Source organism: Monodon monoceros, unplaced genomic scaffold (assembly GCF_005190385.1).
Source record: "Monodon monoceros isolate NGI ecotype Baffin Bay Population unplaced genomic scaffold, NGI_Narwhal_1 Super_Scaffold_1, whole genome shotgun sequence".
Lineage (NCBI taxonomy): Eukaryota > Metazoa > Chordata > Mammalia > Artiodactyla > Monodontidae > Monodon > Monodon monoceros.
Genome location: NW_021703765.1, coordinates 75,054,571 through 75,081,630, shown reverse-complemented (window position 1 = coordinate 75,081,630; position 27,060 = coordinate 75,054,571). Strand labels below are relative to the sequence as shown.

The 27,060-nt window shown below is 47.8% G+C and overlaps 1 protein-coding gene across 1 annotated transcript in view; it reads right to left on the bottom strand.

Moving 5' to 3' along the window:
• Positions 1-1,145: 1,145 nt before the first annotated feature.
• Positions 1,146-27,060, bottom strand: part of RNFT2 (ring finger protein, transmembrane 2) — a 57,017-nt gene continuing 31,102 nt past the window's right edge. The window contains exons 8-11 of the mRNA XM_029216846.1: positions 10,138-10,287; positions 8,762-8,827; positions 8,524-8,625; positions 1,146-2,523 (exon numbers count right to left, since the gene is read on the bottom strand). Of these exons, the coding sequence (XP_029072679.1) occupies positions 2,389-2,523; positions 8,524-8,625; positions 8,762-8,827; positions 10,138-10,287 (453 nt within the window). The 3' untranslated portion in view covers positions 1,146-2,388. The remainder of the gene's footprint in view (positions 2,524-8,523; positions 8,626-8,761; positions 8,828-10,137; positions 10,288-27,060) is intronic.

The following is a 27,060-nucleotide window of genomic DNA, read 5'->3' as shown; positions in this document are numbered from 1 at the left end:
CGGTGGCTCTTGGCTGCTTCTACTAAAAACTCGTGCTAGGGAAAACATGCTGCTTTATGTTTGGAAACCTCTGCCCTGGCCACTGTTCCTCCCTAAAGCAGAAGTTAAATCCTCCCACCCAAAAGAAAACCTCCAGACATGACTTTCCCCCCAGAAGGTAGGGAATGAATAAATAAAATCCTAAACTAAATCATCCCACCTGCCCCCAAGTGTTCCCCATATGTGACACTCTTTAGAGTGTCAGAGACATGACTCATTATTTGTGGAATGTTAAGAGGTTTTTTTTTGGTGGCATGAGTGTAATTGACAAAACCGTTGGGGTATTCACCAGTAATCTACGTTGTTAGTTTCCCTGGTTCCAGTAGACAATACACTAGGCTTTGTCACCCTGGAGATGGCTCCAGGGAGGTGAAGTGACTTCTCAAAGTCGTGCAGAGTCTGGAATCAGAATTCCAGGCCTGACTCCCCACAGACGGATCTATCTGCTGTGTCACATGCTGCCACTTTAATAAGTAAGTCTTCTCCAGCTGCAATTTCTCATGCTTCTTTGATGGCATCTGCAGGCAGGGCGATCTTTCTGATAAAAACCAGTTGCAGAAGCTCCTGTTGCTTCCCTTCAGTTCTTCCTCAAGGCAGGGGGTACAAAGCAGCCGAATCTGCCTGGCCCCATTTCCCTCCACTTCCCCTTCGGAGCTGATTATCCAGGCAAGTGGGATTGTAACATCGTGGCCATTGCCATAGTAACAGAGCTTGAAAGATGCCACGCTGTCCTGGAAGGGATGTCTTGCTGGGTATCAGGAAATAGCCAGGGATGTTAGGCAAAGGAAAAGGTCCTGGCTTGACGGCACACAGGGGTGAATGCTCTGAATCTCTTGGGGACAGGATGGGCATGTGAATACTGGCTGAGTGAGGTGGCAGCAAGGCTCCCACCATTTCTCCTGGGGCTTTCTCGCTAACCTGCTTAGTAGCCACACTGATTGCTTTCTCTGTAATGCCGTTGGCGCTAGCCTGTTGTGCTGAGGTTGACAATGAGAGAATAGAGTTGGGAGGCGGGTAGGGCAGACAAGATTCCAGTGGCTTCTAAGGGATCACCTGTGCCTTCTCCTCCCAGATTTCAGGGCAGGGGGGGTCTCATGGGTGGAGAACTTGTGTTACAGAGATTAGTAGCTCTGGTATAGAGATTCCAGAAACACTGATCACTGCTGTGCTCTATACCACCACCCTGGCTTGTGGAAAAATCCATAACATGGATCATGCCTTTTGCTCTGAAGGCTACCAGGGGAGAAGGCAATGGCCACAGGAGCTGTTGACAAGCCTGAGTCTTAAGTGAGGGACAGGACAAAAGGAGGAGGAGAGAAATAAAGATGGGAGTGGACACCCCATGACATCTGCACCTGCACCAGAGCTGCTCTTTCTTGATAGCCAATCACGATTGAGCATCCCCGCCAGAGTCCAGCTAAACAGCAATTTTAAGGACCAAGTCTTTCCATGGACCCAACCATGACTAGATTTCGGGAGCCAGTGTTCACTATTAGCGTTCTCAGTGCAGTCCAAATCGAACGTGCTATGCACCTGAGCCACTGATGGGCATCAGAATCACCTCTTGTGCTTTTAAAGAAACATGTCTGGGAGGCCCCACACCTGAAGTGTCTGAGCAGTGGGTCAGCATGTGGTTAAGAGTCAGGCTCTGAAGCCAGACAGGTCCGGGCTGGAAACTTGGTCCATCATTGCTCACTGGGTGACCCTGGGAAAGTTTCCACATGGAGCTCTATGCCTCAGTTTCCTCATCTGTGAAACAAAGGACACAACAGTACCTCCGCCATAGGGCTCGTGAGGATTACAGGGGGTCGTCCGGGCAGGAGGCTCAATGCTGTGCCCGGCTCACACTAAGTGTCTGGTACACAAAGTTACTGTAGGTATAAGGTGGGGCTCAGCATTTGTATTTGGAAAATACTTCACAGTGATTCTCACCTGCGGACTTGGGCCATTTAGGGGGAGACAGTATCTCCAGGCCTCTCTCTAGTTTGCAGCATCAGGTATTAGGTCACCACGAGTTAAAATAATCAATAGGTGGGACTTGGTCCATTACCAGTTCCTTGACTTGGAGGGAAGTGGGAGACCTACATAGGTGGAGACCGAGTCTGAGTGAGAAGGCGTCCCCATGTGTAGGGGTAGGATGCACACACCATGATCAGAGCAAGAGAAGAAGGTGAAGGTGGGGAAGGGGACGGGCCAGGCTTTAGAGGAAGAGATGGAGAGAGGCAGGAAGGAGGACAGTCAGTGCTTGAGGACTTTTTCCCAGGAAGCCCCCGGAGTTGGACCCAACACCGCTGACCCTCCGTCATCTCCCTGGTGTGCCTGGGAGCACCGATGCTGCAGTCGTCAGCCCTAGTACACCTGGAAGTGTGCCGAAGTGGCCCCGTCCTTCCAGCAGCGCAGGGTATCCACGGCAACCGAGCGGCAGAGTGGGCAGGTGCGCTCACGGTCCAGCCAGAGGCAGAGGCACTCCTCACAGAACACGTGCTGCGGGGACAGCAATCAGGACCATTGGGGTCACTTTCCCAAGCATCCACCCTGTGCCCGCCTCGGTCCTAGGAGCTGGAAGCCAGTAGTGAGCAAAACAGACAATTCCTGCCCTCACGGAACTTGTATTCTAGCTGGGGAGACAAATAGCAAGAGGAATCTCTAAGAGGCAGAGTTTGCCAGTGGTAAGTGCTAAGATGGAAAAGCAGGGACGGGAGGATAAGAGGGCTTGGGAGGCCTGTGATGGTGAATGGGGTGGCCTGGAAGGATGTTCCTGAGATACTGACATTTAGGTAAAACTTGAAGGAGGGTGAGGAGTGAGCCCTGGTGATATCTGGGAAAAGAGTGCTCCAGGCAGAGGGAATAGCACGTGCAAAGGCCCCGAGGCAGGAGTGTGCCTGGTGTGCTGGAGGAACAGCAAGGAGAGTGGGGCTGAGCCTGGGGGTAGAGGGCGGGATGAGGTCAGAGAGTTGTGTAGGGCCTTGGGAGGGCTTTGGCTTTTATTTTGAGAGAAGCAGGGAGCCATGGCAGGGTTTTGAGTAGAGGGCTGACTTGATATGATTTGTATTTTAAAAAGATCCCTTTGGCAGCTGGGTTGAGAACAGACCACAGGGGTCAAGAGAAACATGGGGAGACTGGAAACATTAACGGGTTCCACTACCCTCTGGCTACATAACTTGGACAAGTGATTTAACCTCCCTGTGCCTCTTTTTCCTCACCTGTAAAATGGGGATACTACTACTGCCCTCATAGGAAGATTAACTAACATTAAAGTACTTACACACGACAATCAAATGCACTATATGATTCTTGACTGGATCCTGGATGTGGGGAAAAACCCTAGCTATGAAGGATGTTGAAGACGATTAGAGAAATTTGAATATATATTTGAATATTAGTATTTTATATCAATTAAAAATTTGATACTGTGATAGTAGAATTGTAGCTATGGGAGAGAATGTCCTTGTTCTTGGGAAATGTCTGCTGAAATATTTAGGGATGATAGAATCAAAATGTCAGCCACTTATTCTCAACAGGTTTAGAGGGAAAAATCTATACTAAGAAAAGGCAATGTGGTAAAACGTTCACGATTAGTGAATCTAGATAAAGGATAAAAGGGTGTTCATTCTACTATCCTTCAACTTTTCTGTAGGTTTGAGATTTTTAAAAATAAAATTGATAATATAAAAATCCAAAAAAATGTTTTTTAAAAAAAGGCACTCAGGCCAATGAATGCCTGGCAAATAATAAGTTTTCTATAAGTGTTGGCTTGGCTATTATACAGTAATAGTTATTATTACATTATATCTGTTTATTGTTTATTATCTGTCTCTCCATGGCAGACTGTAAGCTTCTTATAAACCCATTCTGGTACAGTATGCAGTAGGTGCCTAATTGTAGAAAGTGTTCTAAAGAAGCGCTCCATGATGCTACAGAAGTATGTTACAGGGGGACTAGTCTGATCTAGGGGGTAGTCGAGGAAGGCTTCTTGGAGGTGGTGACACTTGTGTTGGAGCCTGAAGGATGTTCGGGAGTTAACTAGGTGACAAGCGGGGGTGGGGGCTAGAGCATTCCAGGCTGAAGGGAACAGATGTGCAAAGCTCCCACGGATGGCCAATGTGGCTACAGTGAGGTGGGTGTAGGGGAGTGTGGGAGAGGAGGTGAGCAGGCCACACAGAGTCTGGATGCCCATGCCCAAATTCTCACCATGGGCTGAAGGGCAGGACCCAGGGGTCAGCAGACCCAGCGGGCCCCATGAGGGCAGTGACTGCTGCTGTTGTCTTCCCACTGCCCAGCCCTGAGCCTGCAGAGAGGAGGGGTTCTGACAAACAATGCCTTTCCAGGCAGGTTAGGTGGGAGATTCTTGAGATACTAGGATGATGAAGACCTGGTCCCTGGCCTCCAGGAGCTCACAGTTTCCTTCTCAGATAATCAGGCAGGACCAAATCTGGTGCCAAATTAAGAGATTCAAAGAACACAGGACCACCCAGGGGCTGGGCTGGAGGAGTTCATGACCCAGGACTGCCTCTAGCATTTGGAGAAAGGAATAAGACCCTACAGAGGTAAGGGGAGGAGGGGTCCTTCCAAGCTGGGTGGGTTTTTGGTCAGTGGGGAATGCAGGTGGTGCTGGATTGTTAACAGTTCCCTGGCTGTGTCTCCTGGAGCACGGAGTTGGGAGAGGTGTCCCTAGGGTGGGACAGGCTACCCCACCCTGATCCCAAGTTCTATCCAGACTCCCCATGTCTTGCTCAAAGATTAAGAGCAGGCTCTCGGAGCCTGTCTCCTTCTCTGTAAAAGAGGGCTACTATTTCCCCCACACGGTATCTGTAAGGACGCAAACAGGTAAAGCCCATCATAAAGCATCAAGTGTGAGGCACGTGTAAGGAACAAATCAACGGGGGTCGTTATAGTCTTGCCCTCTTTCCTTTGTATCACCAGCCCTCTGAAACCAAACTCCTGGTAGTGACCAAGAACCAGAGGGCAGTTTGTTCTGGAACATACTCTGACCCTTCTCTTTGGCAAGGAGGGCTTTAAATACGGCAGATTTCTGACTTCGTGTTCAAAATGCCCTTTCCCTGACCCCCTGTAGGCTGGCAGGAGGTATGCCATAAATACTGTGGAGTGACCGATCAGGCGAGTGTGCTCCGTCTGAGCGGAGAGTTCTAACCTCTGGACATGCTCAGTGTCTGCCTGACTAGCTCCAACTGACAATCTGCTTCTCAGGCCCCAGCTCTGGGAGGCGGTGGTAGGTGGTGGGTGTGAGTGACCCACTGAGCTTAATTTGATGGCCCTTTGAAGGCGAGATAGGATGTTCCTTTAGCCCAGTGGGCTCTTCATCTATCCATGCATGCATCTGCCCTTCTATTCATCAATCCAACTATCCATTCATCCACCCATCCATTCCCCCATCTACCCATCTATTCACCCACCCATCTGTCAATCCATTTGCCCATCCACCCAGTCATCCACCACATTTATCTTTATCCACCCACCTTTGCACTCACCCACACACCCCTCCACTTGGCTACCATCCATCTCCATCCCAACCATCCATCCATCTCCTCTATCCCATCCATCCAACCATCCATCCACCCATTCATCCATCCATCCATCCATCCATCCATCCATCCAATGTTTACTGAGTCAGTACTGTGATTCCACTACTAAGAAAAGACAGACATGGTCACCACTCTCAAGTGCCTTATAATTTGGCAAAGAGGAGACAGACCTTACGCAACCAGTTGCCCAATTAATCATCTAGCTGACAACTGAGATAAGTGCTATGAAGGAAAAACACAGGATCTGCAAGGACATGTAGCTGGGGGCACTGACGAGACTGGGGAAACAGAATCAGAGAAGCCTTTATTGAGGATGTAAAGGCTCATTACTGACTCATTCATTCATTTGTTCATTCGTTCAGGGCATTTAGGAATTAACAAGGCCCTTTCACCTGTGGAAGTGCCCTTCTAAGCCCGGCTCACAGCAGCAGAGGAAGACTGAGACGTGTGCTATGCCTGGCCACGTATGTGGGCTTCAACCACCACTGGATGTGGCCCCTGCTCCTGGATCTGGGGTGACGGTGTCTTGTCCACCCCCACCCACTAATTCTAATCCAGCTGCGGGAAGACGTAGTGGTACCGGGAGAAGAACGGGAGAGAGGCAAACAGACTAAGGCTTGGAGAGACTGCCAGCAAGGAAGAAGAAAAGCTTTCACCTTGACATCCTGTTCAAAGGATTGCTGCTACCAAAAAGGAAATACAGATGCTCTGAAGCATATGAGAAGATGCTCGTCTGCTCTCATAATTAGGCAAATGCAAATGAAAACTGCACCAAGATAGTGTTTGTCACCTGTCAGATTGGCGACGCTCAAAAAAGGCTTCATAACACGGTATGTTGGTGAGGGAGGAGAGCCAAGAGGGTGCGTCATGCTCCGCACTGGGGTTGCAAACGGATACACTCTTTATGGAGGGCGATTAAGCAACATCTGTCAGAACTGCATACCCTCTGACCCAGTAATTCCACCACTAGGAATCTATCCCACTAAGAGCTTGCACACATGTGAAATGGTATACGTGCCAATGAGATCTAATATTTATGGAACCCTGACCACGCACCAGGCATGGTTCTAAATGCTTCACCTGAATTAACTCATTTAATCAACACGATGAGTCCAGGTAGGTGCTATAGATCTCCCTATTCCTGATCTCTCATAACAGCCATATTTGTCATAACAAAAGATTCTGAACTGCTAAATGCCCATCAATAGGAGAATGGTTAAACAAATTATGGTCTATCCATAAAATAGGATGTTACACAAATAAGGAACAATCTCTTCAGGCAGAGTTTCAAGTCAAAAAGAAAAGATGCAGAATGCAGTTTGGGTAGAATGTGCCACAACTTATGTCTTTTTGGAAAAGATATGTTTTCCAAAGATATGTATATGTATATATATTTAAATTCTGCAAAGCATCTCTGGGAAGATATAAAGGAAACTTCCCCAGTTGCCCATGTGGGTATTTAGGGGCCTAGGGAGCTGGGGATAAGGGTAGGAACCCTGTCACCACTTCCCTTTTTGTATCTTTAAAATATTTTTTTAATGAACTTTTTATTTTGGAATAATTTTAGACTTACAGAAAAGTTGCAAAGGTAGTACAGACAATTCTTGTATTACCCCTCACCCAGTGTCAGTATCCCCTAGTATTATCCTCTTGCATCACCGTGGTACATTTGTCAAAGCTAAGAAATCCACATAGATGCATGACCATGGACTAAACTCCAGACTTTCTTCAGATTTCATAAGGCTAGTTTTTCTCTCCTGTTCTCTCTGTTACAGGTCCCACACTGCATTTAGTCATCATGACTTCTTCATCTCCTTTTTGAATTTTTGAGTCAAGCAAATTTACTCTCAATTTAAAAATAAGTACAGTTAAAGATTAAAAACGAACCTCCTAAACACCCCCAAACAGCAAAACCAAAAAAAGTTTGCTGATGCCAAAAGAGGACCCCACCTCCTGTCCTCCTACCCCTGGAAGGTGCGGGGAAGCCCTATGCTCTCCCATTCCTTCTAGTCTGCAGGCTACGCCTCCCCCAAAGTCTTCTCAGCCTCCAACTCATCGCTCTCTGGCCTGGTCCCCTGGGACACTGCATGACTCTCTCTTACACAGCACTTATCACTGCCTGCCTTGTTTCATAGTTATTTATGTATGCGTCTGTTTCCCCAAGGAGACCGTGTGTTCTAGAGAAGGGGACAGGGTCTATGTGCCCTCTGCCTGCCTCCCCTCCCCGGTATCTGATAGGATGCTTTGACTCATACACATTTGCTGAATTGACATCTTAGCCCTTTATGTGGGGAGGAGGGGGAGGGGGAGAGCAGGGAGGAGGCAAAGGGATACATTTAGGCAGTTAAAGGTAACTGACCAGTGCTGACTACTATGGGTTGGTGACCCACAACTAATAACGAAAACAAACGGTAATAATAATTATAATGATACTAATAACTGTAATAATCGTAAGTTTTAGGGCTGAATAATTAAAATTTAGCTCTTTCCAGAGATGATCTCATTTAATCATAACAATAACTATAAAGTAGGCATTATTATGATGCCCATTTTATAAATGAAAACGACCAAGGCTCAGGGAGATGGACTGAGCCACTCGGGGTCCACACTGCTGCTGAGATTCAAACTCAGGATATTCTGACGCTCTACCCTACTGAAATTTTCATTTTCTACGTTTTACCACTGAAATCAAAGCTCAGAGAGGTGAAGTAAACCTGCCCAAGGGCAGCCAGCTAGTAAAAGGCAGAACTGAGATTTGACCTTGGGTCTGAGGGACTCCAGGCTTGACTACACTGTTCCCAAAGACCCATCCCAGAGCCCCAAGGTTTGGTCATTTGGTTTTGGTCAAGCGTCCCATGCAGGCACTTGGGACTTCTGCATGGGGCAGGGCCCTGCGGTCCCCCAACCTCCGTCTCCAACGGCCCCGCCCAGCCCTGCTCACCTGGCACATAAGGATCAGAGGCTCTCGGAACTCAGCCTGGCAGATAGCACAGATATCACCAGCTTCTGTGCACTGCTGCCCAGTGGCCCGGACTCCATAATTCTGTTTGATGGAAGGGAGAGAGACACAGACACAGCTGTGGTCCCTCGCTGGAGAGACACCCTCAGAAGCACAGCAAGGTCTGTTTCCGGCTCCTGGCTCCTGTGGCCTTGGTCAGGACCATTGGAAGCCAACTCACCTGAGAGGTGCAGAGAAGCTTCAGGGCTTTCCTAACTCCACCCACGCGGCCACAAATGTCGAAAGACTGAAAGGAGAGCGAGGTGATGGCTGAAAAGTATCCAAGGATTGTTCGGGATCTCTCTCACCATTCCTGAACAACCACCATGGACCCTTCTCATCTGTGACTCCAGACATTTTCAGGGCACATCCTCCCATTTGAAACTCCTCATTCCCATCAGTTTTGCTTGGCTTTTGCCATCAGCAGTCTCCCCTGCCAGTGGGGCCAGGATAGCGAATATATGGCATGCCTACTGTCTCTTCCCCCTCCCAAGCCCCAGGCAGGCATTGCTAATTGATCACAGCACTCTTCTTCTGAGTCAGGGCATAATCGTTCTTCTCTGTCCAGCACTCCAGTCAGCCACTGCCAGCAGATCAGAATCAGTAGAGGCAAAATAAGCCCCAGTGGTTGACAGTGCATGGGTTGCCTGGCTAGTCCTGCTTGGAGGAAGGAAAGGGAACACATGCATTCCTCCAGAATTCTCTAAAGCCTTAAATAGATAAGGGAAAAGAAAGAGGAGGATGTGTGTGTTGTTAGGGAGGAAAACCTGATTTGTACTAATGATGAAAAGAGAAGCACTGCATACTGATTTGCAGAGCTGAGGGTATGCAATTTAAGAGGAACAGAAAACAAATTCTGTAGCAGTGTTGTCGGTGGGTTGAGAGCTCCAGACTTGGACGCTTGTTCTGTGATCACTAGCTGAGTGATGCTGGGCAAGTTACTTCTCTCTGAGCCTCAGTACCCTTGCCCATAATCTAGGAGTGATAATGGTATGTATTTTGAAGGGTTGCTGTGAAGAGGACGACATGAAATGATGGCATATGGTGAGGTTTATGGGCAAGAAATTAGGATGGCTGTAACCATAAAAAGGAGTGAAGTACTGATGTATGCCGTAACATGGAGGAACCTCGGAAATGACGCTAAGTGAAAGAAGCCAGACACCAAAGGTTACATAGTGAATGATTCTATTTATATGAAATGTCCAGAAAGGGTAAATCCATAGAGTCTTCAGAAAGAAGACTAGTGGTGGCCAGGCACTGGTGGAGGAATGAAGAGTGATTGCTTCTTGGGTACAGGGTTTCTTTTTGGGGTGATGAACGTGTCTTGGAACTAGACAGAAGTGGCAGTGGCACAACACTGAGAATCTGCTAAATGCCACTGAATTGTTCACTATAAAATGGTTAGTGGTTAATTTTGTGTTGTGTGAATTTAATTTTTCAATTAAACAAAGAGATGAGGGTGTTATTCCAGGCTCCCCACTTGCCCTCGCTGCCAGGCCCAGCTAGTGAATGGGTCTTCCTCAGGCCAGCCCTCCAGCCTCCCACAGGCCACCTCACCTTGCAGAGGCTGTAGAGAACGATCAGGACACCTCCGAGGAAGTAGCTGTTGGAGGCATCGTCACCCATGATGTATTTATACCACAGCTGGATGGGAACGAGTGATCGGAACAGCTGGCTCAACTCCTCGATGACCAGATAGAACTTTCCCTGCAACCACACAGAAAGCATCAATTATGATTAGCAGTAAAGACCCAAAGGACCCAGCTGGGGGGCCCCCCAGCCCAGGGAGTAATGACATTCCAGGTCACAGGCAGCCCATTAATCAGCTTTGTAAAGCACTCAGGCCTGCTTCTAATGGGCCTGCAATGTGGCCGGGGAGACACGGCCCCTGCCCGCTGCCCTCACCCGCTGCCCACCAGCCCAGTAGATCAACACTCTGGGGATCGCGTCTCAGGGAGGGAGAAACTGGACACCTTTGGCCGACGGTTGGAGTGTGGGTCACTCCCTGGTGCCTGCTGTGGCTTTGGGGGCTCAAAGCCAATCATGGGGGCACAGTCCCTGGCCCTACACTCGGATCACTCTCATCTCTAGGGGGCTGACCCAGGCATCGAGGGCGACTGCCCTCAGCGGCGTGGGCAGGGCGGACCACAGGATGCAGGAAGGACAGGCAGAGAAGAGGAGAGGGGGGAAGACGTGTTCTCATTCCCAGCTGCCCCACCTACTGTCTCCAAGGAGGCAGGATCATATCTGGTGAAAGAACACGGACTTGCGTTCTCAGACCCGGGGGACTCAGAACCTTATCTTGCTGCATGTTCGTGAGCCTCACTGTGCTCATCTACAGAATGGGAATCACAACTGCTACCTTCTAGGGTGGCTCTGAAGATTAAAGGAAATAAACAGGAAAAGCATCTAGCGTTCTCTTTCTCTTCCTGTTTTGGCTTTTATTCAAGTCCCTCAAGCTTTCTGGGGCCTGTGCTATAAAATGGACAAGAAAATAACCCACCCTGTCGTGTCTAATAAAGTTAAACAGACACCTGCTTAGGACTCAGTAATTCCACTCCCAGATGTGCACCTGAGAGAAATGAAAACATATGTCCATCTGTAGGCGAATGTTCACAGCAGCTTTACTCATAATATCTTCAAACTGGAAACAGCCCAAATGTCCATCAATGGAAGAATGGATAAACAAATTGTGGTATATTTATATAATAGGACATTACTCAGCAATAAAAAGGGAACAAATGTTTGCAATACACAGCAACATGAATGAATCTCAAACATTCTCTCCTGTCAAAGGAGATAGATACAAAAGAGTACATAGTGGGTAATTCCGATTAATATGAAGTCCTAGAATAGGTATCATAAAACTGCACTGAAGACCTCCCTGGTGGTGCAGTGGTTAAGAATCTGCCTGCCAATGCAGGGGACACAGGTTCGAGCCCTGGCCCGGGACGGTCCCACATGCCACGGAGCAACTAAGCCGTGTGCCACAACTACTGAGCCTGCGCTCTAGAGCCCACGAGCTACAACTACTGGGCCTGCGTGCCACAACTACTGAAGCCCGTGCGCCTAGAGCCCGTGCTCCGCAACAAGAGAAGCCACGGCAATGAGAAACCTGTGCACCGCAACGAAGAGTAGCCCCCGCTCGCCCCAACTAGAGAAAGCCCGCGCGCAGCAACCAAGATCCAACGCAGCCAAAAATAAAAAATAAAGTTAAAAAAAATAAACTGCACTGATGGAAATAAGATCAGTGGTTGCCTGGGGTGAGCTGGGGGAGGAATGACTGCAAGGGGGCGTCAAGGAATTTTGGGGGATGAAAGAAACTGTAGATTGTATATGTAAATTTTATATTTTATATAGTGATGGGGGTGGTGGTTACACGTAGGTATACATTTGCCAAAACTCACTGAAACGTGTGCTTCAAATCTATGCATTTTCTTGTACAGATATACAATGTTATACACCTCAGTAAAATTGATTGAAACAAATAAACAAACATAGAAACAAATAGTACCGCCCCAAGCATACATAGCCTTAAAGATGTGAATAATCTTGGCTCCAGCAATTCTACTTCTAGGAATTTATCCTAACAATCAGGGATATGTGCTAATAGATATGCCAGTAGGAATGGCCACTGCAGCATTCTCTGAAACAGTACAAACAAAAACACGTAACAACTAAATGTGCAAAAAGAGGGTCTGGTTATGGTAGGGATCGATAATGCAAAGCCATACAGCCAATCAAATATCATCCTGAAAAGGAGTGACTTTGCAGTGAAGAAATCCACTACATACTGCCTTAACCAAGTGATCAAGGTTAACATCCCCAGTAATAAGTCATATTGAAGCCTAAACCCCGGATAAGATGCCCTGAGAAAAATATAGCATCATCCTGTGTATTCTGGTCAAAAACTTACAAGCTCAATTGAATCATAAGAAAACGAGACAGCCAAGCTAAGGAACATTCTACAAAATAGCGGTCCAGCATTCTTCAAAAGTGTGAAGGTCATGAAAGACAAAGAAAAGACCAAGGAATTTTTAGATTAGAGAGGACTAAGGAGACATGACAAATAAATGCAACGTGGGATCTTAGATTTGATCCTAGACCAGGAAAAAGACGTTTGTGGAACAACTGGCAGAATGTGATAAGGTCTGTGAATGTGAATTTCCTGGCTTTGCTAATTGCACTATGGTTATATTAGATGTTAATATCAGGGGAAGCTGGGTGATGGATATATGGGAACTCTCTGTATTATTTTTGCAACTTTTCTCTAAGTCTAAAATTATTTCAAAAGAAAAAGTTAGAAAAGAAATAAAAGTTAGAAAAGAAATGGTTAAGAATATCTATTGATTCAGGGAAGTGCTCATATTATAGTTCCAAGTGGAAAAGATACAGAATGCAGAGACTACTCATCTTGTTGTGGTTTTCTGCCTTTTCCTTTTTTTTTTTTTTTTTTTGTGCTGAGCATAGTGCTTAAACTAGAGGGAGAAAAAAGTTATAAAAATGCATTGTGGGGCTTCCCTGGTGGCGCAGTGGTTGGGAGTCTGCCTGCCAATGCAGGGGACGCGGGTTCGAGCCCTGGCCTGGGAAGGTCCCACATGCCATGGAGCAACTGGGCCCGTGCGCCACAACTACTGAGCTTGCGCTCAAGAGCCCGCAAGCCGCAACTACTGAGCCCGCGTGCCACAGCTACTGAGGCCTGCGTGCCTGGAGCCCGTGCTCCGCAGCAGGAGAGGCCGCCGCAATGAGCAGCCTGCGCACCGCAGTGAAGAGTAGCCCACGCGCAGCAACAAAGACCGAACGCAGCCAAAAAAAAAAAACCCAAATAAATAAATTTATAAAACAAAAAAAAGTGTTGTGTATCCATCAAATGGATGATGTACAGAATGTGGACAGAGACTTTATATCTACCCCATTATATTCTGTCTTGATGGGCTGAGCACAGGTCGCTTGGAAGAGGACTCATTGAGGCAGATGTATCCACATCTGCTAAGGACCAAGGAAAGGCATCCAGTCATCCACTCACCCCAGTATCTGACCTTGCAGAACTGGAACGTCACCCGAGACCTGCTGAATCAGAATCTGCAATTTAACAAGGTTCCCAGGTGACGTGTGTGCACGTTCAAGTTTGAGGAACACTATTTCAGTGGATAAGTGGAACAAGGGCAGTGAAGTAATATGGGCAGGATGAGGAAAGAAAGGTATTCCAGCAGCCCAGAGGTGATGGAAAGGATGGTCAATCTTTGGCCATCTTGCTGGGCAGCCTCCTGCTTTGTCCTCCTGGCCTCATGGTGGTTGAGGCCATGACCACCTCATGAAAGGTCCTATGTCCCTGTGTCTCTTGAAACCCCTGCATGCTGGCATCTGGTTGACTCTGGAGACAGACCCTGCTGTCCCCTCTCAGGCTAATCTTGCACAACCAGCCTGGCTTGGTGGTTAAGAGTGTAGCTCGGGAACCAGACAGCCTGGTGTCAGATCCTGTTGCCAACCACCTTGCTATTACTGATCCTTGGTCACTGTCTTTGGATCCCCCAGTTCTCAGGCTCCACTAGCTGCAGGCTGGTCTCCTGGTCCAGACCCCAAGCTTCCCACTCACCTAACGCGTGGGTCTGGAACAGAGGTCAGCAGTCTTTTTCTGCAAAGGGCCGGATAGTGAATACTTTGGCTTTGAGGTCATACAGCCTCTGTCACCACCATTCCCCTCAGCTATCGACAATAGGTAAACAAATGGGCATGGCTGTGTTCCAATAAAACTTTACTTACAAACACAGATGCTGCGAGGCATATTTGATCTGCAGCTTGTGGTTTAACAACCCCTGGTCTATAACATCAGAACCTAGATAAGTCAAGTCATGATGGGGACTCCAATACATCCCCAGAATTTCAGAGAAGGCTCGGGGACCAGCTTCTTGGCCCTTCTTTCAGGTGCCCTGCTATGTAGACCAAGCTCTTCCTCTGTAGATGGACTAGTAGTCCCCTACTCTCTGCCGAGCTAACACCTGTTCATCTTCTGGGTCTCAGCTAACTGTCACCTCCTATAAGAAGCCTTCCCCAACTCCTTAATTAAATTAAGGGCTCCTGTTACACCCTTTAAATCACCTTAGAGCACTTCTCACAATATTAAAAAAAGTACTTCAGTATCTCTCTCTCCCACTGGACCGTAAGCCCCATTAGCATGAAGATAATTTGGTTCCTGGTCATATTCCCAGCACGCAGCACACAGCAGGTGCTTTTTTAAGAGCTAGAGACCTCTGAAGCGTAAGATTTTCCACCCTTATTACTCAGGTCAACATCTAGAGTTTGCTGATGGAGAAGGAGAGTTGGAACATGGAAGAGAGTACTTCTCTTCATAGGCAAGCCCTGATGCCACAGAAAATAAAATAAAGGGAGAGAGTGCTAAAGGCAGCAATCAGCTGCAGGGGGGCCGGCCTCTTGGAGAGGAGGTAAAACCACCGGGGGAAACCGGGCATATCCCAGTGAAACCATCTCTCTCTAATTAAGCAGTTTTATAATTCCAGGTTGCTTAAGCATGTTATTTCTGACGACCACCGAATGGAACATGTGGTTTCTCCGGGGTGTCAGACAACAAGGAAAGCGATCAGATTATGACCCGTCTGCCCTCCCTGCCACCCGTAAAAGGGGAACAGTAGCAATTGGTGCAGAACTTAGGCACAGAGAGCTCGCTGCTGGAATTCTGATAAAGGGGGTTGGGAGCAGTCAAGGAGGGGAAGGCAGGTTCTGTTCTGACTTTTACTGTGAGGATGGGGGAGGGACCAAAAGTGAAGTGGGAAGCAAGGAAACGACAGAGGGCTGACTGGAAGGGAGTAGGAAATGATGGCGAGCAGGATGCTGAAAGCCGAAGAAAGGAACAGGTTAGGAGACTTTCGAAGAACGCACCTACCTGGGAAAGGTGATGTGAAGGATCATGGGGATGAAGAGGAAGGGGAGGGAGACATAATCAGAGCTGTTAGCAGCGTAAATGTACAAAGATATAAAGAATGGATAAACAGGGATAAAAGTTTTTTTCTGCATCAAAATTAATAATGAATATTTATACGGCTTTACCTGTTTATAAATCTCTTTCATACACATTTTCTCACCTACAGAAGTAGGACAGCACAGCAGTTAAGGGCATGGGAATTGGGCCTCCAAAGTCAAATCCGCTACCTACTAAATTGGTTGATTTTGGACAACAATTTAACTTCTCCAAGTGTGGTCCAGGACCCTGAGGGTCCCCAAAACCCTTCCAGAAGGTCTGTGAAGTCAAAACTATTTTCATCATAATTCTCAGACATTAACTGACATTTTTATTCTCTAACAAGTATACAGTTGAGTTTTTCCTGAGGCTATATGACATGATTTGCAACAAATGAGAATGCAAGTATCTTCTATCAAGCCAGATATTAATTTATAAAAATGTAAAAACAAGTCCCTTTTCTCATTAATTAAAAAATAGTTATGTCTCTTTAAAATGTTACTTATTTTAACACATAATGGGTTGATTATTATTTTAAGTTAATTAGTGAGTACTGTAAAAAGTTCTTGGTTTTAATTTCAATTGTGGTGAATTGATTTTAATTTCTATTATGGTTACATGGGTCATAGCAATAACCCATGTAAGCAAGTTCTTTAGGGTCTTCAATACTTTCTAAAAGTGTAAAGAGGCCCTAACTCTAAAATGTTTGCGAATCCCTGAGAAGCATGTGGAATAGAGTAAGTATTCAATAATTTTGACTATTATTATTTTTTTTAAGAAAGCTTTTTTTTTTTCTTTTTTTGCGGTACGCGGGCCTCTCACTGTTGTGGCCTATCCCGTTGCGGAGCACAGGCTCCGGACACGCAGGCTCAGCAGCCACGGCTCACGAGCCTAGCTGCTCCCCGGCATGTGGGATCATTCCCGGACCGGGGCACGAACCCGTGTCCCCTGCATCGGCAGGCGGACTCTCAACCACTGCGCCACCAGGGAAGCCCGAAAGCATTTTATTTTTAAAAATTTATTTTTATTTAAAAAAATTTTTATTTTGTGTTGAAGCATAGTTGATTAACAATGTTGTGTTAGTTTCAGGCGTATAGTTTCAGGTGTATAGTAAAGTGATTCAGTTATACATATATATGTATCTATTTTTTTCAAATTCTTTTCCCATTTAGGTTATTAAGAATATCAAGCAGTGTTCCTGTGCTACTCAGTAGGTCCTTGTTGGTTATCTATTTTATATTATTATTATTATCTATTTCTTTGATAGGCTGTGAGCTTCATGAATGCAGAGAACCATATCCTGTTCACCATCTTTCCCCTATGCTTAGTCAGGGTGTGTCCCTAGTTGCTGTCAGCTTACATTCTTTCTCTCCTTCTTCCTTAGCACTAGAGTCCTCAATATTTTAGCTGGATGATATCTTAAACAAAGACTACATCTCCCAGCTTCTCTTGCAACCAGGTGCCATTTTAGTGGCACTTCAGTGGCACTAAGCTATAGTAGAAGTGTCATGTGACAACTTCAGAGAAACTTTCACCTTATTCTTTCCCCTGTCCTCCTTCCTGCTATCTGGAACTTAGATGTGATGGCTAGTGCTCTAGCTGCCATCTTGGACTATGAGGAGGAGTCCCACACCCTAGGATTGGTGAAGTAGTAACCTGGAAGGTGTCACACTACCAGGTTTGGACTGCTTACCTTTGGACTTTACATGGGAAGAAATAAACCCTTCTTAAATTTAAGCAATTATTATTTTTGCTGTTACTGGCTTACCCCAATTCTAACTAATACAAAGGATTTGGCACTGAGTAAGTGATCAAAAAATGTTTTTTGAGTGAATGAATGAACAAATGAACAGGTGGGCTAAATGACCTTGTAGTTCAAATAGCTAGGTTTTCCACAGGTGTGGCTCATAGAGAACCCTGATGCCAAAGGTGCTAGCAAGCAAGGGTCGGTGTATAAGGAAGGGTTTATAAAAAAGATGAGGCTAGGAGAGAGGAAAAGGGGCTGTCTAGTGACTGCTGGGTTCAGCACAGAGCACCATGAGAAAGGTATGCAGTGTAGAAGAAAGGACGATGACTTGGCTCTTACTATGTGCTAGGCACCTACTCTCTGCACAACACTGAGAGGTAGGTGCTATTAATGCTCCCATTTCACAGATAAGGAAAGTGAGAAGGAGAGGATAGCCCCATTTCACAGATAAGGAAAGTGAGAAGGAGAGGATAGCCCCAGGGGACACAGCTCATAGAAAGTTCTGGACACCTCTACCTGGTAGGAAAGATGGCCGCTAGTAGCCCCAGGCCAACACTCTCACAGCTTAACTCCAACAGAGAGAGAGAGGGGCCTTGTTTCTCCGGCGGGGGTGGGGGGGGGCATTTGCCAACCAGGACAGCGAGCCTTGGATGGATTGGTCAGATGGGGCAGGGGGTGGGCGGGGCGCCGTGACTGACAGCCGCATCAGGACCACAGGGAGAGGGAGAGGCGGTTCCCCACAGAGAGGGGGTGTCAGGAAAAGAGGCCGGAAAGCTTCTCCGAGTTAAGGCTAGCACTGGGCCAAAGGGACTCCTCATTGCAGAGCCCTCCCCTAATGTGGGGAAAATAAGCAGGAACTGCGTCCAGCCTCCCGGGTGCTTTCCCTCATTTGCTTTTCTTGCCCTGGACCGCTGGTTAGCTCCCGGCCGCCACAGGAGACAGGGCCACGCTTCCGAAATGGGCGGGCTGGGCCCGCGCAAAGAGCTGAAAACAAAGACTTCTTTTCTTGGGAAGGCTGCCTGCAGGTCTGTTATGACTGCAGGCTGCACGGGGGACCGCGGCTGAAAGAGCCCTTCAGAACAGAACAGCCGCAACATCGACCCGCTGAGGAGCAGGCGGGCCCGTCTAGGACCTCTCAGACTTGAGAAGGCTTGGCGGGTGGGGAAGAGCTTGGTAACTGACCTCAGAACAACGGCCAGGAGTGCTGGGGGCAACAGGTGTTGAGGGCACTGGGACTAGAAGAAAGGCTAGAGAGAAATGCAGGGGGTGGGGGAGGAGAGGGACACCGGAGAGGAACTAGGGGATGTGGGCAAAAGAAGAGAGGGGAGAAATGACAGAGCTAGAGGACAGAAGGAAAAGGGCACCCAGGAGTGAGAGACCAGGCAAAGAGGGGGCCAAGGAGGAGAAAGTAATCTCATTATTAAGCACCTACCATGGGCCAGGAATTGTGCATCAAATGCTCCCCTGGTGGGGTAGTTATGACCCAGTCCCATTTCTCAGGTGAGAAAGCTCAACATAGGCACGGGAGGCAGGAAAAAATCGTGGGAGACTGAGCTAATGAGATAAGTACAAGGGGAAAGAGACAAGAAACTAGCAGCAAAAGAGAAGAACTAGGGCCAGTTAACAGGTGAGAAAACAGAGGCTCTAAGAGGTTGTCCAAGTGCTAGACAGGGGTAGAGCCAGGTTTAAATCCAGTCTGACTTCCTGTCTTGTGCCATTTCGTGCTTTGAGTGCTATGAGGAGTGAAGAAAGGGAGACTCTAGTAGGAGTTAAAGTGAGATGTGGGGAGAGAGAAAGAAAAGATGCAAGGTGTGTGGGAGGGTGGAGAACTGAAGAGGGAGGATAAGATTCAGGATAATGGGCACCTTGGCAGGGGTACTGACCAGAGGGGAAACGAAGGAGCCTTTCGGGTGCTGGAAATGTTTTATATCTGTGCTGCCCGATACAGTACAGATAGTACTGTAGTAGTCACATGTGTCTATTGAGCACTTCAAATGTGGTTAAATCTGCACTGAGATGTACTGAAAGTATGGAATACACAGGAAATTTCAAAGTCTTAGAAAAACAAGGCAAAATAGCTCATTAAAATTTTTTATATTGATGACATGTTTAAGTGATAATAGTTTGGACATTCTGGGATAAATAACATATATTATTAGAAATAATGTTACTTGTTCCTTTTTGCTTGCTTAATGTGACTACTTGAAAACTAAATTGCTTATGTGGCTCGTATTATATTTCTATTGGGGAGCGCTGGTGATATCTTGACACATATGGATATACATGTACATATTTTACATATGGATACATACATATGTAAAAACTCATCGAGCTTGTATACTTATAATTAGATCACTTTACAATATGCAATTTATGCCTCAATAAATAAAAAAGGAAAGAAGAGTGAGCCAGGTTGGGTACAGGCTGAGAGCGCGGCAGGTGGGGGGCGGGGTCGGAGGGGGCGGGGCCAGAGGCAGGCGGCCGCACGTTACCTGGCAACGGGCATTGCAGGTGACGTCACCGGCCAGCGGCCCGTCAGTCCCCCTCCGGGTTGGGCGGGCGGGCCGGGCCTCCTGCCTCCTCCTCCCCCTGGCCCCGATGAGATCACCGCAACGGGCGGCAGGCTGTCCCCGCGCTACCAACAAATCGACTCCTCGGCGAGAGCCAGCATCTCATGATCTCATGGTCCCGCGGGACGGCGCCGGGCGATGAGGTCACAGCCCCGCGACCCGGGCCCGCCCGGGTCTGCGCACCGGCTCCGGGCCGGGACCTCTGGGCGCCCAGCATCAGTACCAAGCAAGCCCCCAGCCCCCGGCTCTTCAGCCTTCAGGGACAAAGGAGGTGGCTGTTTGCGAAGGGCAAAGCTGCCCTCTCCACTCTTTTGCTGCATCTTTCCCCGCCCACTTTATTTGAACATTTCACCCCTCAGGCCACGTGTCTATCAGGGAGTGACCGCACCAGCTCTCCAGGACTTGAGGTCAGGCGCAGTGCGAGGCGACTTGCACGCATGATTTCACAGCCGCCCAGTGAAAGAAGTTCTATTCTTAGCTGTCTGACAGTCTAGGGAACTGAAGGCTCAGAGGGGTAAAGGCCCTGCCCCAGGTTACCCTGCTAGGAAAGGGTGGCTCTCCCTTTCTTCTCCCTTGCTGCACCCCAAACCTCTACTCCTTTGTCCCAGTTCCTCCTTGCTCTGGTGGGAACAGTGATCATGGCCACGCTTGCTGGGTGTCCATGATGTGCTGGGCACTTTATATTAAAAGTCACTGTTCCACATGCCAAACCCACAGGAGAGGTATATTATGGACTAGTTTGTGGATGAGAACCAGAAGGCTTAGTCAGAGGGGTGAAATGACTTGTGGCAGAGCTAGGGTTTGATTCTACAGCACAGTCTTTGTATTACTGTATACCACATTCCCCAGCAAAAGATGGAGCTTTCCTGTTGACAGCGGACAATATACCCTCTCCTGGGGTCAGCCATCAAAGGAAGTCAAAGAGGGGCCAGTGAGACCCTCTTAGAGGGCGTCCCAACTCCTTTGCCAGCAGCAGGTTTTCCATCACCTACTGCTCACTAACACAGCTCCTCATTCAATCTCCAGCAATATTCACTGCCCAGGTCAACAGGGAGGGAGGGGGATGACATTTACTGAGTGGCTGAGCCAGGCACTGAGTCACGGCCATTACCAAGAGCAGAGCTGTGAGAGGGTCATTTCCAGCTTCAGTCTGCAGATGAGAAAACTGAATTTGTTTTTTTGAATGAAGTTTTATTTTACCATTATTTTTTGGCCGTGCCGCACTGCTTGCAGGATCTTAGTTCCCCAGCCAGGGATCGAACCTGTGGCCCCTGCAGTGGAAGTGCAAAGTCCTAACCACTGGACTGCCATGGAATTCCCCTGAATTTATTTTAACTAAAGGCAGATAGATGGCAAGGAAGTACAAGTCTCAGCTCCAATATCATTTCCACAGAGAAAGGCCTTCCCATCTTCCCAAATGAGTCCTCCATGAATTCTGTGTTTATTTTATTCTTAGTGCTTATTACACTTTGTAGCTTTATGTTTGTGTGTTTGTTTAATGGTGATCTCCCCAACTCAATGAAAGCAGGGACCCTGTCTGTTTCATCCACCACTGCATCCCCACACCTATGTAGTGCCTGTCATACAACAGACACTCAAGAAATGCTTTTAGAGTGGGTGCAAAGAACTGTTAGCTCAGACTGGTGGGTAGTGCTGATATTCAAACCAAGGCTCATTTGAGCATAAGGCGTGGGCTTATTTTGTACTTTCTAGGAAGTCCAAGCCTCTTTGTACATATGCTTTATTCACAGCAAAGTCCCTTTAGTGCTCACTCACAGCCTATTTGTAAGTTTACTCACGGTACTGACAAGCTTGATGTTCTGGTTTCCCAGCCAGCAGTGTCCTTGCTTGGTAACAGAGAGGAGAGGGCAGCAGGAGGAAGTTGGTAGGAAATTAGGTGTGGAAGGGAGGAAGTTATACATGCTTATGCCTGCTCGGATATTTACTAATAGCTCAGCAAGGAAGGAGACATAAAAACTACAGAAAAGCAGACACAAGGAAAATGAGGGAGTGGTAATCACAAAACTGTGGTTTCTTATGTGCGAAGGGAGGAAAGGAGATGGATGGAACCCAGGGGGTAGGCACAGGGAGTTTCTAAGCCACAATTAATTTTCTGCTTTTTAAGCTGGATACATGAGTACTTATTGTTTACAGACACAGAACACATTGTTTCTTGTTATAAGAAAGAAATACTATGCACCATGTTCTTTCATAGAATGGAAGATATATTTGAAGTGTGATGCATGCAGTATATTGTTTAAGAGATCTGTAATACTGCTCTTCTAAGCCTTAGAATCTAAGGTACTTTAAGCTGCATGAATCTCTGTGTTCTAAAGGTGAGTAAGATGAAGGCCGTTCACAGAGTAGGAAGGAAGCTTGTTTCCCATACAGAAAATGTATATGTTTCTTACAAGCTAGGTGAACGAAGTTTTATACAGATTGTTCTTTCAATGTACGGAACTTGTACACAGGATTTGGAGTAGCCAGTGAAATGTTTGAAAAACCTGCAAACCTACTTTTTCCAAAGTTTAACTGAAAGCTGTATGAAACTGTGTTCAAAGCCCAAAAAAGAGTGAAAGCCTTTCAGACTGCATGGAAAGGCTTGTTTCCCATTTAGTAAACGTATGTGTCTCTCATAAGCTAGACAAAAGAAGTTTGTGTGTGTGTGTGTGTGTGTGTGTGTGTGTATACACCTTACACATGTTATCTTAAAAAAAACCACAAGCAGAACATTTGCTTGCTTGCTTGTTAAACTGACTATAACAACCCTGTAAGGCAGGGGGCAAATTAGTACCCCCAATTTCCTAGAAGGTACAAAATAAACCCCAGCTTTATGCTCAAATGAACCTGGGTTTGCCCACTAGCCTGAACCACCAAATCTTGGGAGAAACTGAGGCTCGGTGTCAGAGAAGGTTGTCATTTTGCCTAAGGTCACAGCGCTAATAAGTGGCAGAGGTGGGATTTGAATCCAGGTCTGTCTGATGTCAGCATGGATGCTCTTACCCACCACTACATCCTACCTTCTGATAACTAGAGACTTGTTATTAAAGACCAGAGCCGGTGAAAACACCTGCTACCATCTCCCTCCGACCTCCAATTTCCTACATTGATCCTCTCTCTGCTCTTCTTGCTTCCATGCCAATGGCTGGGATTGGCCTCTGTGCTGTGGCCCCAGGGGCCAACTGACAGAGAGCCCTTGGGGCTGGGCTGAGGCCACATAGGAGTCTCTAGGCTGTGAGGAGAAATCTGCCCCCCAACAGCAGCAGTCAGGCGCCCAACTTCATTGGCTCTGGTTCGCCTGATTTAAAAGCCTCCGCCCCATGAACAGGAAGGGCCCAGGCCACGTGTCCCAGCAACACGCATATCAGGAGCTTCCTTACAAACAGGGCCCTGCTCCTTGGGACCCAGGAGAGGCCTAATTATAAGGTGTTGATGATTAAGCCCGAAGTGGCCTGGGACCCTGTTAGCTGCAGAAAGGCGGCCTCTTCCCCCTGTCCCAGTCCCAGGTGGATGGATGTGCTTATCTGTCCCCATGTCAGCTATAATCTTAGGCACAAATGCTCTGGGCCACAACTTCCCAAGCCTGTCTACCTCCTAAAGCACTGGGGGTTGGGTGCATGGGGAGAGGGAGGCCACGATGGGCAGAAGGTGCCTCCTTCCTGGTGGTCTAGAGATCATGACAGGAACTAGACAGACATGGGACCCAACTGCAGGTCTGTCCCTTTTCTGGGAGGGTGATTTTGCCCAAGTTACAGCACCTCTCTAGGCCTCAGTTTTCTATAAAGTGCGGGAGGTGGTACAGGCTGAGTAATGGCTCCCCCGATATGCCCACATCCTAATCCCTAGAACCTGTGAATGTTACCTTGCATGGCAAAAGAAATTTTGTGCATGTGCAGATGTGATTTAGTTTTAAGGATTTTGAAAAGGGGAGGTTATCCTGGATTATCAGGGGTGGGGTGGGGGCAATGCCATTACAAAGGTCCTTATCTGGGAGGATGGAGGGTCGGAGTGAAGGAAGCAGAGGTTGGAGAGATGTGCTTTGAAGACAGAGGAAGGGGCCACAAGCCAAGGATCACAGGCAGCTTCCAGAAGCTGGAAGAGGCAAAGGAACAGATTCTCCCCTAGAGCCTCCAAACGTAACCAGCCCTACGAACACTTTGACTTTAGCCCCATGAGACTGAGTTTGGACTTCTATCGTCCAGAACTGTAAGAGAATAAATTATGTTGTTTTAAGCCACTAAGTTTTTGGTAATTGTTACAGTAGCAAGAGGAAACTAATACACCCTGTATTAGTTCCCACTGTCATGAGGATAGTGTCAGGACCAAATGGTCAGAGAATCTTAGTTTAAGGCCTCTCCCTGAAGGGTTGGATCTAGGGCAGGATGGGGGGAGGCCAGAAATCACGCTTGGGGCTGGGAGTGGCATCTGGTGCTGTGGTCCCCTACCGCCTCTCTGACTGTATCTCCTATGATCAGGACTGGCTACCTAATTTGCAATGCTCGGTGGAAAATGAAAATGCTGGGCCTCTTGTTTAAAAAAAAGTTCATAATTTCAAGACGGTGACAGCAGATCATTAAAACAAGTGTGGGGCCCTTCTGCACAGGTCGCACACCCATGAGTCTGGTCCTGCTCTGCATTCTGCTCCACCCGTACTGACTTGCTGCTCCTTGAACTTGCTAAGCATTCTTCCACCTCAGGGCTTTTGTACATGCTATTTCCCTTGCCCAGAACACCCTTCCCCAGATATCGGCATGGCATATTCTCTTGCTTCTTTCAAGTCTTGACACGAATGTCACCTTCCCAGTGAGGCCTCCCTAGCTACCCTATCTAAAAGAGCATCCGCCACCACGACACTCCTGGTTTTACTTTTCTCTACCCGATATATGGCTTATTTATTTCAGCCGTTTGTTTACGTAAGTCCCTTGAAAGCAGATACTGTGTTTATTCACTGCTATATACCTAGGACCTGGTATAGGGCCTGGCACAGAGTAGGTGCTCAAAAAAATACTGGTTCAACGAATGAATGGGTGGATGGATGGGTGTAAAGAGACTAGGATGGTGCTTGGCACGTAGTACGTGTGCTGTGATTGGCTTTTGCAATGACAATTCTTGTCCTCATTTGTTCCTAGGTAATAACAGGGGTAGGGGTGGTGTCATGCCTTCCAGGGCCCCCTTTCCTCTGCTTACCTTGTATTTTCAGTAAATAGTATATTGTGGCTACAGTGATAATAAATAGTAAATTACTGAGCTGCATTGATTAGACGGCTTCATTCGTAAGCATAATCTTGTTTACTCTTCACACCAGTATGATTACCATCCTCATTTTACAGATGAGGAAACTGAGGCTTAGAGATGTCTACTGACTCACCCAAGGTCCCATGGCTAATAAGTGGAGCAACTGAGATGGAGCCTGCTTGTTTGATTCCAAGTCCAGGAGACCCACTCAACTCACTGCGCACTCAGTTTGCCTTTGCAACATTCTCATTAACTAATTACTTAGTCAATGTCTGTGTTTTTGAGTGCCTACTACATGCCAGACACCATACTAGGGAAAAAATGAAACGTACGGGAGACCTGGTCCCTGGTCTCACGAAGCTTGCAGTCTAGCTGGGGAGACAAGCCAGCAATCACAACGGCACACAATGAATACGTGGGAGCACAAAGGTGAGTGGTCCAGGCCCACCTGGGGCCAGGGAGACAGTCTTCCCAGCAGAGGGAACAGCCACTGCAAAGGCCTGGAGGTGAGAGAACAGGAGCAATGATGGGGGTGGGGGGAGGGACCAAGAGAAGTTCAAAACATCTGGCAAGTGACGGATGGGATGTTAGGTTGGAGAGAGAGGCAAGGAACAGGCAGGTGCGCTGAAAACGACTCCAGTGCGCTGAAACCATGGGGATGATGATGGTTCCCCCTCTTAAAATAAGAGCAGCCCTGGACACAGAAGGTGGCTGCAGGGAAGCCTCCGCCTCACCTAGCGTGGGGACAAGTCTGCTCTGGATAATACCAAGCCCCAGAGGCCTGCAGCAACCCGGTCAAGTTCATCAAGGAACAGAGCACTCTCCCCTCCCCTCCTCAGCCATCCTGCTGCCCCTGCTGCCATCACTCAGCACGTATTTATGCAGGGATGAAATGTGCCAGGGACCTTGAACAAGGACACGGCAGAGAATAAGTCTCTGTGATCCGGATGCCTCTCCCTCTGCCCTGTCCTTGTTCTTTTGTGTGTATCTCCCTCCCTGTCTCTGTCGGCCCCTTGAAGGCAGGACCAGCTCTTATCCTCACAGCAAAGATTTTGCAGGCACTGAAAACTCTGTGCTAAGCCTTCTAAATCCATGAGCTCATTCTCTCCTCACTGGGCTCCTCTCTGACATGGGTAATATCGTCTATTAGCCCCATACACAGAGGAGGCAGTGGAAGCTCAAAGCCCTCAGGTACACAGCTAGTGGCAAAGCCAGATTCAAAGCCAGGCTGTTCCAAGACCCAGCCAGGGTAGGAAGTGTAACATTTCTTTCCTTCTTTGGCCCATTCAAGGTCTGATCTTGGCACTCCTAAGCCCTGAGGAGAAGAGGCAGGGGTCCGTCAAGCCTTAGTGGGCTCTCAGCCGCTGATCAGTAGGCCTGGTGTTTACCTCCAATCTCTAAGCTCCAGCAGAGTCCTGACCCGTGGGTGCCACAGGGGAGGACGCACAAAAAGAGAAACATATACACACGTATTGAGAACCTACTACGTGTCAGGAGTTGCTGAAATCACCTCCACCTGCGTTGTCTCAATTTATTTTTTAGCTTATCTCAAATCTCCCCTAAAACCTGAGGAAAACAGCATTATCTCTTTTACAGATGGGGAAACTCAGGCACGGAGCGGGGAGGTGACTGGCCAGAGGTGATACTGATGGAAATGGCAGAACTAGGGTTCAAACTGGGATCCACCTCCCTCAAGAGCCCAAGGTCTTTCCAAATGACTCTGGAATGTTTTTGGACAAGCTGGAAGCTGAGAAGTGGAAGTGGTGGGCTCCTCGGACCAAATCTGAGCTCTAACCCCCTTTCTTGCCCCTGGGGGTACCTGGAGGAGATGTGAGAGCAGGGCAGCCCTACCCACAGCAGTGGAAGCCAACCCCAGAAAACCAGCAGAGCGGCGGCCCCCCCAGCGCGACTCCAGGCCCCCACCCGGAGCGAGGGAGGAGGTAAAGGGGATG